General features: G+C 50.3%; 1 protein-coding gene across 2 annotated transcripts; it reads right to left on the reverse strand.

Moving 5' to 3' along the window:
* Positions 1–1,776: 1,776 nt before the first annotated feature.
* PRELP (proline and arginine rich end leucine rich repeat protein) lies at positions 1,777–15,106 on the reverse strand. Of its 2 annotated transcripts, none has more exons than XM_079106938.1 (3): positions 14,959–15,106; positions 6,860–7,851; positions 1,777–4,402 (listed from the first exon to the last, which is right to left on the reverse strand). In XM_079106938.1, exons 2-3 carry the CDS (start codon positions 7,833–7,835, stop codon positions 4,227–4,229), a joined length of 1,152 nt encoding a protein of 383 aa, XP_078963064.1. In that variant the 5' UTR covers positions 7,836–7,851; positions 14,959–15,106; the 3' UTR covers positions 1,777–4,226. The 2 variants fall into 2 exon arrangements, with proteins under 2 accessions (XP_078963064.1, XP_078963063.1); XM_079106937.1 differs by having other exon boundaries at positions 14,949–15,106.
* Between the last annotated feature and the right edge of the window lie 892 nt (positions 15,107–15,998).

The following is a 15,998-nucleotide window of genomic DNA, read 5'->3' on the forward strand; positions in this document are numbered from 1 at the left end:
AGGAAGCAGATGGCACCTTTGGCAGGCTGTGCTCCTCGGTATTCTCTCCACAGCCAGGCCAGAGAACCTCTGGCCCCATGTTCTGTCCTGGAGCATATCCTCTCTGGTCCCACGCTTTTTATTCCTGCAAACGCTACTGTTCATTCATTCCCCCCGCCACCTGCTCCTTCCCTCCCTTCCTCCCTCTCCACTCTCTGGGTGACACATCCCTGCAGGTCTCGGGGCCCTCTGCCCTGCGAAGGGTCCTCCTCTGCGCGCTCTCCAACCTCACAGCCAGCCTTGCGACCGCGCATGCGCCGGCTCGCTCCCGCGCGCCCCCGCGCACTCCACTGGGAGTCACCTTCTGATGCAGGCTCTTTCCCAACTTCTGTTCTCGCTTTTGCAAGCTCGCGGTTACACATTCGTTCCCATGGATTTCAGGGAGTGGCCGTGGACGTGTATGTGTGACCTGTGTGGGAAATGGCTAAGCCGCATGCTGTTCCAGGCGCTCAGCTCCGGGAGAGCCTGGCAAAGGGGGCGGGTGGTCGGGGGAGGCGTCCTAATGTTAATCTCTCATTAGCAGAGGCACAAGGCAGGTTGATGGAACGGAAGTGGCAGGTGGTGTGGACAGAAGCCTGGCCAGCTGCCCCTGTTGCTGCCCCTGTTCTGGGCAGGGAGAGAGGTGGGGATGGAAAGTTCAGGAACCCTCCGGCTTTTTGAATGACAGGGTCTGTTCCCTGCTGAGGACTGGTAGCCACACAACTTAGGGCAGGAACACAATTCTTTCCTTTTCCTCAGACCCCCTCCACTTTTCCCAGGGTGGATACGGCTCCTTTCCTACCCTTCTGCTCCCTGACTTGGCCCTTCCAGACAGGTGCTTTCTTTACCTTTTCCCATCTGGCAAAATTCGATCTGTCCCTAAGAGCCAGCTTAAATGATAGAAGCCTCTCTCCAGTTTCCCCCAAGCAGAGGCAAGAGTCCCCTCCTCCCTGCTGTTTGTATACAGCATGACTCCTAACACTTCAGGCAGAAATCCAATTCATGGAATTTCCCCCTTTTACCAAGTTATGAATTCCTCAAGGGCATGGGTCTGTATTGCCCAGCCTGAATTCTTAATTGGGAACCTGACCTGTAGTTGATGCCCTCTGAGCACTTGTCAAGTTGACCTGAAGCAGGTGTTTAGCAGGCAGGGTGAGGGCTTATTTAGCAGTTTTCTACAGAAGGTGGTATGAACTGGGATGCTGGTAAGTCACTCTTACCATTTGGCTAGAGCCAAATTCCTTCTAAAGAGGAGCCAGGGCACCCTCTTCTTGCTCTGTATGAACTACTGCATGGCCTATAGACAATTTCAAATGATTTGGTCCTTTATTCTCTGCCCTCAAAATGGTTTTTCCGTTGTTCATGTGCACATTACATTTGCCCAATTCATCCATAAGCTTGATCAGAAGAGGCAACCGTTTTGTCTTTCCACAGCTGCCTTAAAACTGAGCCTGGGAGACCCTTGACAATTTAGTGTCTGTGGGTCAAAAGAACCTGGGGCTTTGAATTCAGATGTAGCTATTTGATTTCTGGTCTAACTTTAGGAATATTTTTTCTTGAGGGTTATGAGTTCTGAAGAAATTCTCTGAGAAAAAGCTTTGAGATAACTGTCCCAGGAGTTTCTTAAGAATATGATCTTTTCTTCGCCCATTGTTTCAAAGCAAGTAAAAGGTGTGTAGGGGAGGTGTTAGGGGATAGGTTGTCAGATGACTTCAAGGTATTATTTTTGACCTGTTCACATTGTCAAGTTCAAGCAGGTTATTTTTCATATTACTTTATTTCCTCTGCTGTAAAGCGTGTTGAAATGTGAAACTTGTTTCACGAAGTTAACATGGTCTTCAAGAGGGAATAGAGATATATGTGCAGAGCACACATACATACCTACGTACACACCTGTTTATGTAGATGCCAACAGCACTGAGGGATGAACTTGGGTAAGGAGGAGGGGCTTTCTAAACCCAAAGGCAACCTGCACACTGGGTGTGCTTGGCCGGGGTGGGGGTAACCTATGGTGCCAATTGAAGTCTAAGTCCTGTGGTGTTCAGCTGCAGAGAGCAACACAGGGAGCAGACGGATTCTAGATGGGGCAGTGGAATGACAATGATCGTGTGGCTGCTAAAACAAAATAGTTCAGGTTTGCAGGACTAGGCTCCCCCTGGGAAGTCACAGGAGCACACTCCCCCGAGGGCCTCACCAAAGGGGCTGAGGTTGCGAGGTGTGAACAGGTCAGAAGGGGGCTTATCCAGGCCATAGCACCAGGTTGCTTACAGCCATAATAATATGTTGACTTTCAGCAGGAGCCTTGGAGAAACCAGCTGCAGCTAGAAGAGGAAGCTAAATGGGAGCAGGGGAAGGAGGTGGGGATGGGATGGGCCTAGAAGGAGCAAAAGAGAAAGGTGAACGAGAGTATAATAGAAATTCCTTGATGTTAGGGACTCAGCTTAATCCAACTTCTTGAATATCTCTGGAGCTTTCCTCGTCCTAACTCGAGGGTGGGCACTGTGTCTTACTCATTTCCAGAACATCCTCCCCTCCAAATTCCCCACCAGCATACACACTCAGGACTATGGAGGGGCAGATCCTCTAAAGGAAATGAGAAGGGAAGATGAAGGCGAGGCAACCCAGGTTCCACTTGGAGACTTGCCGAGCTGTTCACCTAGGCCAGATAAGGAGAACAGAGAATCCTCTCAGCAGGGATAATCCATATAGGGAATAAATTACTGCAAGGAAAGGGATAATAGGTAGGACTTGTCCTGCATTAGGGTGTGCTTGAGAATGCAGAGTCGCAGATTTGGCACATGAGAACGGAGAGCTCAGAGGAGCCTCTTACCTACCACCTGCGTTTATGGATGTGGGAGCTGAGAGCAAATGGATCTGGCAAGGTCAAGGTCAAACTGTATCCTCATCTGGGGTCTCCAAGCTTTCCCATTTGTACCATTCACTATTGGAATGAGCCTAGATCTCTGCACCTTTGTGCCCTTTGGACTCTAGAGGAGAGAGACACTGTGCACATCACCCATGGCTCTTCCAAGCTGGAATCCTACACCAACTTCTTAACCTTGGAACATCACCCCAGGGAGAGGGTGAGCCAGCTGTGACCTTCAGCAGCCACCAGGTGTCACTGATGTGTCTGTCTTAGAAATGGGGGCCAGTTTCCAATGTGGAAGAGGCTTCTGAGAGATTCCAGATGCTCCGCCCCTTCTTCCTTGTTTCTTAAGAACCGCCTGCTTGGGGGTGGAAGTGACTGGACTGATCGCACTAACACAGAACAGATGGCGGGGTGGGGCGGTGCCTTATGACCTTCCACTGTGAACACTGTGTTCCCCAGGGCCTCGGGACATATGTTGAAGTTGGGCGAGGTGGGCCGCAGGGTCCGTCTACACTCATACGGGCCAACCCTCAGGCCCTGACCCCCAGCTCTCTCCCTCTAGCTAATTCCCAGTTCTTGGATCCACTCTTCTCCTTGTCTGTTCCTATCTGAGGCCCAGTCAGGAGAGTGTGTGCTGGGTGTCCTGGAGAAGGAGGAGCTGCTTCCAACTGTCCCTGTGCAGAGACATCCAGATGCAGGCCCCTTTGGGAACCCTAACCCTCCGCCCCATCTTGGGCATTCCCTCAACTTCCTTCCTGGATAATGTGGCTGGCAGACAGCAGTGCAATATCTGATGCCGGGGAACAGCAGATGGTGGAAGAGCAGTTTTGGAAGAAGGGATCCTTAAATGAGGAGACCTGGATTTCTCAACCTCTTTGAGGCAGTGCTGCCCAAGATGGCGAAATCTCCAGCGGGACTCTCTGAAGCTCACCTCTGGGCTTCCCCAAATCATCTTCTTGTCTCACTTGACCAGGACCAAAGTCAGATGTCAGTCCACAGCCCAGCCTGAGCCAGAATGGATGGGTGGAGGAGGGAGGAGGATATGTGAAGTCTTTAGACATACATCTGCGTTTCTGGAGCAGAGGGAGACCACAGAAGGCCAGAAGTTTGGGGGTGTGTGTGCAGGGGGTGCCTTTGAACTGGGTGGGACCAAATCAAGCCCTGGAAAGTCTTGCTCCAGAGCTGTAGCACGGCATATGGCATTTCCCATCCTCAGAAAGGGGAGAGGTAAGAGGCAGGGCTGGGAGCAAGGCAGGGCGACAGAGAAAAATGGTGGGCACAGGCGCCTGGGCCACCAGCCTTCAAGTGCCATCAGAGGAGGTCCAGCCCAGGGCAAGGTCTAGATGACCACCGACTGCAGGAGGCGGAAGCACATCATGAGGTCCAGCGGGATGGGGGGCTTCAAGAAGTTCCCATCCAGCCGCAGGTAGCGCAGGTGTGGCACGTTCTCTAGGTCTGAGGAGAAGTCGTGGAAAGCCACGAGGTTGTTGGGGCAGATCTGCGTCCCATTGATTTCTATGGAGAAAGAAGGGGAGAAGTCAGCAACAGGTTGGGTGGGAGGTAAAGAGGAGAAAGGACTCTAGAATTCCCTCTGGAACTAGCTGACCTTGGGAGTGTGTGGCCATGGATGGGTCACCCTAAGCTCCAGGCTGTTTACTCATTTGTAAAATGACTAAAGTTGGAAATAATCAATAATTGTTATTGAAGTCACTCTGGAGAATTGGATGTTGGAATATCTGACCCATTGCATCCTGGGTGTTAAATTGGAAGGGGTCCTTAGATCCCCATGATCAGGTTTACGCCGTAGAAAGATCACCTAGCTCAGCGTGGAGGAGCAGTCGAAGGAGGGAAGGTCCTAGGCCACAGGGACGTGAGAATTACTCTGGAGTTTATGCAGTGGGTTGGGTGTGAACTGTGAGGAGGAATGGAAGCTGGTCATGTTGATAGAGGTGGGGATGACAGGACGAGGAACAGGGAGCTGGGGAGGGGATGAGCCCATTGATTCTCAAGTGTCCACGGCCTGAGATTCCATTTTCTCCTTTGCCTCTTGTGAGACAGATGAGGCATGTCATCTTCTAAATAAGGTTCTTTTTTCTCCCTAAGCCTGGCCTCACTTGTCCTCTGTGGAGGTGGAGGAGGAGAGAGAGGGAGCAGTCATCTCTGTTGTTGCTTCTCTTCCTCTCCTGTTTCTCCTCCTTCATGGTTGAGGTAGTAGAGGAGCCCTGACCCAGGTGAATTTTCCCATATGGGCTTTGTGACTTTGGGCCTTATTATTCTGACACTTGTTCCCCGTTGTGTGAAATGGTGAGGGCGGTGCCTTCCCTGTACATCAATGAGGGAATGTTTATGATGTCATTTTGCTAAATGTACAGGTGGCAGCAGTATGATAATTGTTGAAAACACAATCGTGGTGGCACATGCCTGTAATCCCAGCAGCTTAGGAGGCTGGGGCAGGAGGATTACAAGTTCAAAGCCAGCCTTAGCAGCAAGGCCCTAAGCAACTCATCAAGACCCTGTCTCTAAATAAAATATAAAAAAGGGCTGGGGGTGTGGCTCAGAGGTTGAGAGCCCCTGAATTCAATCCCTGGTACAAAAATAATAATAATAATAAAGAACGAAAAGAAAACCTAATTGTCATGCTGAGCCAGGTCCCACTATCCACACTCTGTTAGTGACATCGGAGTCAGGCTGGGTGGGGGTAAGCACTTGCAGTGGAGGGCACGATTTTTCTGACTTCAACCTCAGTAGTCTGAGATACCCCTCAGCAACATGTTCTTCCATAGTCTTGTAGAGACCTGTCACCATCTATTAACTTAAGTGTCCTTGCTCTCTATATGCTTAACCTATACAGCTTTCTGGGGGTAATGTGTTCCACTTTAATTGCCACCTGCAGGGTAAAAATAGATAGTTTTTGTATTTTCCTGAATTTGTGTCTTGTAAGATAACAAACACACACCTTCTCCACTTCTTATAATTATCCCAGATAAATGAACAGGTCTGTTCTGTCCATTTGTTCCAAGATCATAGAAACTTAAATTCTCTCTTTCTGGATTGGAAACCAAGGATCCCCTAATACTTTTCTAGGTTTCCCTTTCTTTTTCCTTGATTCTCTTCACCCTTCATTCCTTATATGACTGTGGCCAGATGCTTCTTCATTTCTGAAGCTTTCTGCTCAGATCTGGCGTTCTGATTGAAGCAAAGTTAAGGTTCTCAGCCTTCTGTCCTAGGCTGCAACGGGCTGAGGACCCTGTAATACAGCTTAGGCAAACTCTCCCTCCAAGGTATAACTAGTCGTGTGCAACTAAACGTCGCAAATTTCCAGACAAATTCAGAAAGCACCAGCATATAGGCATTTTTTTTTTTCCATCTAGATGCCACATTTATCAGTTGTATATGCTGAAAAAAAATCACTGCCTCTCTGGGGACATTTTACAGACTCTTCAAAACTGAGGCCCCACACACAGGCCCAGGACATTTCAGGGTGAGAGTTCAATATTTCTATTCTGTTTTCAGGAGAATGTCCAGGAGTATAATCTATGTCTACCCTATTAATAGCTCCAGATGCCAAAGAAGCTGATGCTGATGAGAAGAGATGGAGGAAGAAAACCTATTACCCTCCAAGCATGGCATTTTGTAACTTCATCCATATTTAACTATTAAGTCCTCCTCTCAACCTTGTGCTAGAAGGTATTATTTCCATTCTCTTTTTACAGATGAGGAGACTTCCTGGAAGGGTCAAATATCTTTTCAAGGTCACACACATGTAGCAAGTGGTAGGGCCAAGAACTCAAGTGGATGCTTTTTTTCCCCTCCAGTGCTAGGGCTCAAACCCACAGTGTCCTGATGCTAGGCAAGTGCTCTACCCCTAGGACACAGCCCTCCCAGAGGATGCTTTTTGTACCCCCTGCTCTGAGGCTCCTGAGAAAGGATGTTGTGTCCCCACCCTCCCTGGCCCTGGCCACCCCCACTCACTCTCTATGCTGTTGTTATTGAGGTACAGGTGCTCCAGCTTGTTGTTGATGGCAGGCACATTGCTGATCTTGTTGTGTGACAGATGGAGCACAAGCAGATTGGAGATGTTGAAGGAGTTCTTGGGGAGACCCCGGTCTGACAGCCTGTTGTAGTTCAGCCGGATGAAGGCGAGGTTGGGAAAGCCCTTGAAGTACCCATTAGGGATGGTCTCGATCTTGTTGCTATCCAGGTAGAGCTGGTGAATGGCTGAGGGGACCTTGGGTGGCATTTTTCTCAGGATGTTGTGGGCCAGGTTGAGCTGCATGAGGTTCTTGAGTCCCTGGAAGGTGTCGGGCTTGAAGACACCGTCACTCAGCCTGTTGTGCTGCAGATCCAAGAGCAGCAGGTTTTCCAGCTTGCTGAAGACGCCAGGGGGGATTCTGGAGATGTGGTTCTGGCTTAGCCTCAGTTGTTCCAGGTTCCGGGGCAGGGCCGAGGGCACCTCTTCCAGCTGGTTCTTCTCCATGTAGAGGAATACCAGGCTGGGGAGTTTCTCCAGCACCCTCTGGTCTATCTTGCGAATTCGGTTATTATCCAGGTTGATCCACCTCAGGCCTGTGGCGTTCTTGAAGGACTCCAGAGGGAGCTCAGAGATGAAGTTGTTCTGGAGATAGAGGTAATGGATGCGGGATGGGATGACAGGGACCTTGCGCAGGTTGCGACTATCACAGTAGAGGGCCGATGGGAAATCAGGGGGGCAGTAGCATTCCCGGGGACAGTCAGGGAAGACAGATGGAGGGCCCGGAGGCAGTGGGGGAGGCAGGTCTGTGGGCTCTGCTGGCTCATGGGGCTGAGGAAAGCTTGGGGTGGGCCGGGGCCGGGGTCGGGGCCTGGGCCTGGACCCGGTCCCAGGTCTTGGTCGTCTTGTTGACTGGCCTTGGGCCCCTGAGGCCAAGATGAGGAGAAGTGGGAGGAGCCAGCAGAGGGATGACCTCATGATCCAGGTGATGCACCTGCAGAGAGGAGACAGGTGATCGTTTAGCCTGCAGGGCTTCAGGAGTAGATGCCTTGACTCTGGCCAGAGTCAGCCAGGACTGGCTCCAAGGGAGATGGGACAGAGCTCAGGGACCTGTAGAGCAGGTGAGGATAGAGGGCTCCAGGTTCTGGATTCCCCACCCAGCAGCATCGGAGAGGATGGGCCATCCTAGGAGAAAGCACACTGAGCCGGGTCAGGAGGTGGAGGAACCCCTTCACCTCTCTGGTCCTGCATCTCTCCGTTTGCAGCATGAGAAAACATGCCTGCCTTTATAAGAGGCATGTTAGGATGTATGACCCTGGAGTCCTGGGCTGTTACATCTGGAAGGGTCCTTAGAGATCCCATATCACAGGGGTTTTCAAACTGTCCTCTACTTCTATAGATTCCCCTGGGTTGGGGGGACTGAGGCGATGGCCCTGAGTACTCTTAGCCCTTTCCTGTGCCAACTTAAAATCTGTTGTATATATTGAGGTTTAGCCAAAACATTCATTTGAGAAAAAAAAAAAAAAAGAAAGAAAAAATTTCATTGCCAAAAATGGTTCAAATCCACCAAGAACCCACTGCTTACAAGAAATGAGTCTGAAGGAAACAGTGGCTTGTTAAGGCCAGGAAGTCACATCAGGGACAACTGAGTACAAAAATCCAAGTCTTCCGCCTTCCAGAGTAGAGCTCATGGGATGAAGGAAAGTGCTCAGACTCCCTGTGTCCACCCATGCTCCCCCATACTCTGGGCCTCCCCTCTCCTCGCCCACTGCACTTGGCTCAGAGAATGCTGATCTTTGCCAGCATAAGCCATGCCAGGAATTTCTCCCCAGATGAGGAGGCTCCTGGGAAAATAAACAGGAAAGGAATAGAAAGACACAGGGAAAAACACTTTTTCCTTTGACCTGGTATTTCTGCTCCCTGTATCTTTGGAGTTGGCAGTATTGAGGTAAGATATCAAGAAGAACTTCCTGTTGTCTTCAGTGACATTGGAATAGGAAACCGAAGGATCTTTTGAACTTGCCTTTCCATTGGCCTTGATGACACCTTAGATAAGGCCATGTGGCTGGGGTTGGATGAACCCAGGGAAATATCAGCTGACCCTGGGCTGTGGACGGAGAGTGGCAGCCCCCACGGACTTCCTGCCCTGGCCTGGGCTGGAAAGGGTCCAGGAGGGGTGCCCTGTGCCTTCCCTTTGCTGGACTATGCCTCCTCCTCTACCTGCTCTGGTCTCCAGCAAGGTCCCCTTCCCACATAGTTTCAGCCAGAACTCCTTGTACCTTTTGCCCAATTGTGGGGGTCCAGTCCCTGTCCTGGGCCCTGGGACACCAGGGGGATGCAGGCTTCTTGGGGTTCTGTGAGGTAGAGTGGGCTGGAGTGTGTACCCTGACTGCATCTGGACCCTGTCTATGATCACTGCCTCCGATCCAGGCCCCCTGCCCTCTCCCCTTCTCTTTGAGCCCATATCAGCTTAGATTCTCTCCTTGCTTGACCAGGAACCATCTGCAGGCTTTGATCAAAGGACACAGCAGGAGTCCCTCACCAGCTGCCAAGACCTGGGCCAGACGCTTGGGAAGCTGAGTGGGACAAGACACAGGAAAGAAGGCAGAACTCAGCCCGGGATGGGGGGTAGGGGGCTCCCCACAGCTTTCACTCATGTGCACACACACCCCCTTGACCCCAGCCGCATGCTCTTGCACACCTACGTGCACGGTCTCCCCACTCCATCCTACACACAGAAGCAGACCTGCATTCTCATGTGCATGCAGGTGTGGGAAGGAAGGGGAGAAGGAGGCGGGCTTCTCCAAGGGGGTCTGAGGCCATTTTCCCCTGGGCCTCTAGCCCCAGGGGCCTTGCTGTGCCGTTCCTGATTTCACCTGCAGTGGAGGCGTGGCAGTCTGGCGACCCACTGAAAGGACTGAAGAAACAAGACATCCATTGTGGAACCTTACACTTGAGCCTTGCTGCTGGACTCCACATCACTTCTATTTGTTGAATTACGAATTAACAGTTTATAAGGCCTATAATTTTCTGGAAAATAGCACACAATCATATTACATATAAATTAAGGGGGATAGTTCAAGCACTAATATTCTAAACACAAACATTTTTAAAAGCTCCAATCTTTGGGCCTTGATTTTTTTTCTTCTTCTTCATGAATTTCTTTGTATTTGAATCACCCAGAAGTCTGGAAGTTTGCCAGAAATAAATCTCTCCTGCTGTGAGAAACCCGGCTCCACAGACCAAGTCTAGTAGTGGCTGAGGTTCCTTATTCCCCCTTCATCGCCTCTGTCACCAAAGTACATATGAAGTGCCCCAAAGCAAGTAATGCTTGCAGAGCTTCCAGGAAAAGCTTGCTCTGTGACTTGGGAGCTGGCCTCTGCTGGGGTGTGTTTTCAGTGTCACAGAGCCTGGACAGTCACTGTCAGGGTGACATGAATGGGAAGGTCAGTCACAATTATGCCCGGCAGGGCCGCCATCCCCAAGGCCAGTGCCAGACCCTTGGGGGACAGTTGTATCTTCCCACTAGTCCCTTTGACCCTTTTGCATTCCAGAATTAGGGGCTAGCCAAGCCCCTCCCAGCTCCTACAGGAGGCTCCCTAGGCAATGCACCCTGGGGCAAGGGGCACGGGCATGTTTCCAGGGAAACTGGATCAGTCCTACACTCCTCCCTAAACCCCAGGCTGAATCAAGCCCATCCCGTGGCCTGAGCAACAAGGAAATAGTGCTTCTTTCTCAGGTCTTTCTTGGGCCCAGCGCCCTGCAGAGCTGGGCTGGGAGACCGCTGCTTTGGCAGCATAGCAGTTCTCTGGGCGACTTTCTGTGATATCCTAGGTCTCTAAAACCAAACCCAAGGCAACCTGGAGGTACCTAGAATCCAAGGGGAGTCATAATCCCTCCCACAAAGCCCCAAACCCAAAACCCTCTGCTCTTGCCTTCCAGAAACTTCTGTCCAATCATAGGCTCCCTTAGGGTGGGGTGTGTACGTGTGTTTAAAATTTCTCATGCCTTTGCAAGCAAACCTCCCACCCCACCCCCCACTTTCTGCCCGTCAATGACCACTTGTTAGACACCTACAAGGACCTGCTTCATGCAGCCCGTTCTCCAGCACTGGCTCTCACGGAGGGGAAGAGCAGTTGCTTTGTCCAACCCTAAATTCACTCTCTACGTTTAGGAATATTTCCTAAGAGCGTTTAAAACTCAAATGTCAGTTCCAGCTATGTAAATCTGGACTCAAAACCTGGCTCCTGACTCTTCCCTGAGTGCCAGGCTCCTCATCTGTGTGAGGATTAAATGAGATCATGCCTTCAAAGGCGTGCTATCGAGGGTAAAAAAATCTCTGTAAATGGCAGGACTTATTCATTTACTTATTTATTTACAAAAGAGCAGGTTCTCCAGGGAGAGTCCTTGCTCTTGAAAGTGAGATATTCCTCTTTCCTATCTCTCACATTCATTTAGGTTAGAACCCGGGACTGGTGCAGTGCTTTGGCTTAGGACAAGTGCTGGGCTGAGGCTCAGGGGCTTATCAAGTCCTTCAGAGCTGGTTTGATGATAGCTGGCTTTGTGTGGAGAGGTCAAGGTTGTCTACCAGGCCTAGACAGGGTTAGCTTCATTTTTATTCCATACAATGGACTGGTGTTCTTGCAACAAATTTCCTGTCTAGTTGGTCTAGTTGGTCTAGTTGGTCACCTGTAAGCGTCCTCAAGGCTTACACAGACAGCTACCCTGTCCCAGAGGCAGGCCTAAGGACATCAGGATGCCCCACTCCCCAAACCCCCAATTTGAATGCACTCTACCACTGAGCTACACACTTAGTCCCGACTTTTCTTCCCCTTCTTTCACTTTTAAACTCAGACTTCTGGAAGCCATCCTGTAGCCCAGAGGGCAACTGGAAGCAGGGAGAATCAGGCGTTTCTGCCCACTCATTCATAGAGAAATGAGACAGGTGCACTCAGCCAGTCTGAGGTCCCCTTAAGACTGGCATGGTCCTCTTCTGAGCCTCAATTTCCTTATCTGTAAAATGGGGAAAAGAAAACCTTCTCTCTCTCAACGTTCCTCATGCAGTTGTCAAAGCCAGAGTGATAAGCAACTTTCAAATGTGCTGCAAATCAAAGAGTGCTAAAAATAAATATAATACTACTATGGAGAGACCATCTGTCTCCCAGTGTCTGCCACAAGGCAAAGTGTAAACAGAGTCAAGTTTTTATGACCTCAGGCAACTAGTCCAGAAGAGCAAATTTTCCCTTCTGAGGGATGGGGAAGAAAAAGGAGTAAGAAGGCTCTTCTCCTCAGACCTCTGGTTGCACACCATGGCCTCCTCTCTGCTCCCACCTGGGTTTTCTTTTTCTTGGTGTAATATTGAGGATGGGGTACTGAGGATCAGCTAACCAGTGTATGCTGGGCAAGCAGTCTACCTCTGAGCTACGGCCCCAGTCCTTCGATGTTGAGACAGGGTCTCACTAAATTACCCAGCCTGGCTTCAAATTTATAACCTCCTTCTCAGCCTGGTAAGTAGCTAGGATTACAGGTGTACACCACCAGGTCTGGCTCCACCTCAGCATCTCCAGCCTCTTAAGAAAGGCAAGAAGAATCTGTCCCATGACTCCAGTAGTTATAGATTTGGGTTGCAACCAGATCTGCAACTGTTTTGCTGAGTACCCTTAGGCAAATCTCAGTTTCCTCATCTATAAAATGGGCATGTAGACACTTTTATGTGTGTGTGCTGGAAATCAAATTCAGGTCCTTATACATGCTAGGCAGGTACTCTACCCTCAGCCAAATATTTTTTGGATTATTTTGAGAGTTAAATGAGTTAATATGGCAAAGGAAGTGGCTCAGTGAATGTTAGGGGATATTGGTAATATTTCAAGGTAATGGGGCTTTTCTCCTTTAACCTCGTTCAAGGGCAGCCTCACCCACAGCTTGAAGGCAGGGGGTCTTCCTTGTGTGGTAGACATTGGGTTTTCCATACAGAGCAACTTCTCCTTTGTGACTCTGAAGACCCCACTTAGGACTCAGAATCAACAGTTTGGAGAGATCCTAAGAACCCCCTGGCCATCTGGGAAACGCTCACTCTGTCCCCTGGTTTACTAACCTAGCCTCGCACTTCCTGCAGCTGGTGAGAGGATGCTGGGTAGCGAAGGTGGAGTCCCCTTTCCTCTGCTGGCTGCAGAGCCCCACGGGGGCCCAGGACTTCTCCCAACCTTTCACACCTGGCTTTTTTGTCCCTCTGGCCTCGAGATGCTTCTCTCTCATGCTCAATAAACAGGGCTACCCTCCAGGGAAGTGAAGAGGGAGCAAAGAACTTATCATTAGGTCCGAGCTCTGAGCAAGCCCATCAGAACAGACAGCTGTCGTGCAAGGGGAGAGGACATCTAAAAGGGTGGGGGTTAGTAGATAAGAGGAAACAGGAGCTCTCTGGAGCTATCTTGAGGGAACCATCTTTCTGGAATGTTCCTTTGTGATATGGATGCTTGGGCTTGCAAAGAGGATGGGGAGAGTCACACACTGGAGACAGTCCCTATTCCCTCCAGTGTTCACTCTTCCTCTCCAAAGAAGGGAGGGACACTCTGGAGCTCCTTTTCCAGGCAACCACACAGCCTACTACTCAGGGAGCACTGGAGAAGCCCTAGGTTCATACATGGCAGAAGGTCCCTCTCAGTACTCGGTTTCTCAAGCCCTGGCCAACCATTAGGAACCTGGATGTATAAGAACAAGTATGGATTCCTGGGCCTCCATTCAGTCTGCTGAAGTGAGTGTCCACACACCATGTTCTTTGTAAACCGTCCTCACAGCCATGGTCGCCCTACCCCTGTCGGTTTGGAGATCAGCTGGACCTGGGAATCCTGCTCCAGCCCACGCCCTGCCTGCCATGGGACCCCCGCTCCTCACCCTGTCACTGGAGAATGGTGGGTTTGGGGGATGGAGAAGGGTCCCCAGTTTTCCCCTCCCAGGCTGCTTAAGGAACTACTGTCTTTTTTTCCCTCTACCACAAGGACCCCTTGCCAACCTCAATGCTCGTGATAATTTTGCAATGGTTTTAAGGAGGGGTTTTTTTTTCGGTTTTTTTTTTTTTCTGCCTGCAAAGAGGTGGCGGGGGGGGGGTGGGGGGCTGTCCTAGATTTAGGGATTAGGACCTCTAAGACTCGCAGGCTGGCTGGGAGTGGTGGCACATGCTTGTAATCCCAGCGGCTCCGGAGGCTGAGGCAGGAGGATAGCAATTTCAAAGCCAGTCTCAGCAACTTAGCAAGGCCCTGAGCAACTTAGTGAGAACCTAGCTCTAAATTAAAAAAAATAAAATAAAATAGAAGGGACAGGGGATGTGGCTCAGTGGTTAAGCATCCCTGGTACAAAAAAAAAAAAAAAAAAAAAAAAAAAGACTTGCAGGCAGCGTTGCTTTCTTTTCTTTCTTTCCAAAAGCCAAGTGGTTTGGACCAAGAAGACAGAAATTCGGACTGCTGAGCAGATCTGTGCTGGTTGGAAGGCCACTTCTCTCTCCCTCCTACCCAATTAAGCTCAATAGAACCAAGAGATCCTTCCAGCTTCTGTCTCCCTCATCTCCTCCCTGCTCGGCCTAGACTCAGGACACATGATTTTCTTTTGGCTCTGCCATCTCAGTGGGAAGACACACTTTCTCTTTGGTCTTGCAGCTGGAGAGGCATGTGAGAGGGTGAGAGACAAGATGCAGAGAATGTGTGTGTGCGTGTGCCTTCTACAAAGTGTGATAACACATGAAAGGTGCGGAGAAGTGGGTTTAGTGTCCAGTTTCTATGGCAACACCTGCTCTGTTGAAATTCTGTGTGCGACATAGCTCTCTGTGTTACAGCAAACATCTGTACCAAGAAAGTTTCACTTCAGCAGCTGTGAATATGGGGGTATAGAAGGATGGAGAGAAGAAGAGGAAGGGGCGAGGGAAGAAATGGGGGAGACTGCATCTGAGCTCTTTGGAGAGGAGAGAAAGGTGGAGGAAGGAGGCAGGGACAGAGTTGGGGACAGAGGCTAGATCAATAAGCGAGACTAGGCAGGGCAGGAGGAAACTGGCAGGGAGAAGGAGACTTCAGATCTCCTGGCCCTCTCCCAGCCCGGGCTTACCTGCACACACCTGCTGTCCTCAGCTCTGGGTCGGGTGGTCCTCCTCTTCCTCCCCACCCTTCAGTGGAGCTGTGGCAGCAGAGAGCCAGCTAGAAGTTCTGATCTCCCAGTGGTGCGTGCTGACTTTTCTTCCACCAGATCCTACTGGGGTGGGGAGGTTAGGTTAGGGGGAGGGAGGGGCAGATCGCAGGGAGAGAGAGGAGGGAGGGAGGAGAGGAGAGAGGGAGGGAGCTTGGGAAAGGAGGAATGACAACAATAAAGTCTTTATTTGGCAGCCAAAACTCCAAAGACTTCATCCACACGCCATGCCCACTAACGGACTTGCTTTTAATAATGTTTCCTTCTGCTGCTGCTGCTGCTGCTTCTGGAGAGGACTGTTTGACCCATGTTTGGGGAAAACACACCAAATTAACAGAGGAACAGGGATGGGGAGCAGTTTGCAGGCCCGGCAGGTCCAGCACTGGCCTGTTGAATTCCTCCTAACAAGTGCCTTGCTTTGATGCAGTTCTCTCCCTGGTGCTAGATTCCTAGCCCAGTGAGGGAGCTGGGATGCTTCTTCTGAGCAGTGACTGTTCTTCCCTAAAGCATCTTCTCCTGAGCAGTGACTGTTCTTCCCTAAAGCATCTTCTCCAGGAGGTTGGGAAAAGAGTGGAGTCTCACCATGCAGTGAGCTGGCATAGGAGATCACTTTGGTTTGGCTGCCAGAGGGCTGGTCTGAAGACCAGAGAGGGAAAAGTCTGGCCAGGGCCACCCAGCAAAGTTAAAACTAAATTCAGATCTGATGTAAGACCTAGGGCAGGGGATATAGCTCAGTTGGTAGAGTGCTTGCCTAGCATGCACAAGGCCCTGGGTTCAATCCCCAGCACCACAAAAAAAAAAAAAAAAAAAAAAAAAAAAAAATTGATGTAAGACCTAAGGTCACTGTTCCTAGTTCATGCTGGAGTCTTCTTTCAGCTTCTCTAACATAGTCAGGTGAGGTTTGGGTGCTGGGTGGTCATCCCATAAAGTGACTGGGAAATCCAAATGTCCCCAGTGAGTGTCAGCATTTCA

The sequence above is a fragment of the Sciurus vulgaris genome, assembly GCF_902686455.1.
Source record: "Sciurus vulgaris genome assembly, chromosome: 12".
Lineage (NCBI taxonomy): Eukaryota > Metazoa > Chordata > Mammalia > Rodentia > Sciuridae > Sciurus > Sciurus vulgaris.

Excerpts from the sequence above, each read along its gene's own strand:
- PRELP (XM_079106938.1), bottom strand. The coding sequence starts at position 7,835 with ATGAGGTCATCCCTCTGCTGGCTCCTCCCACTTCTCCTCATCTTGGCC. Across the intron at positions 4,403-6,859 it reads CAATAACAACAGCATAGAGA|AAATCAATGGGACGCAGATC; the intron begins GTGAGTGGGGGT and ends CTTTCTCCATAG.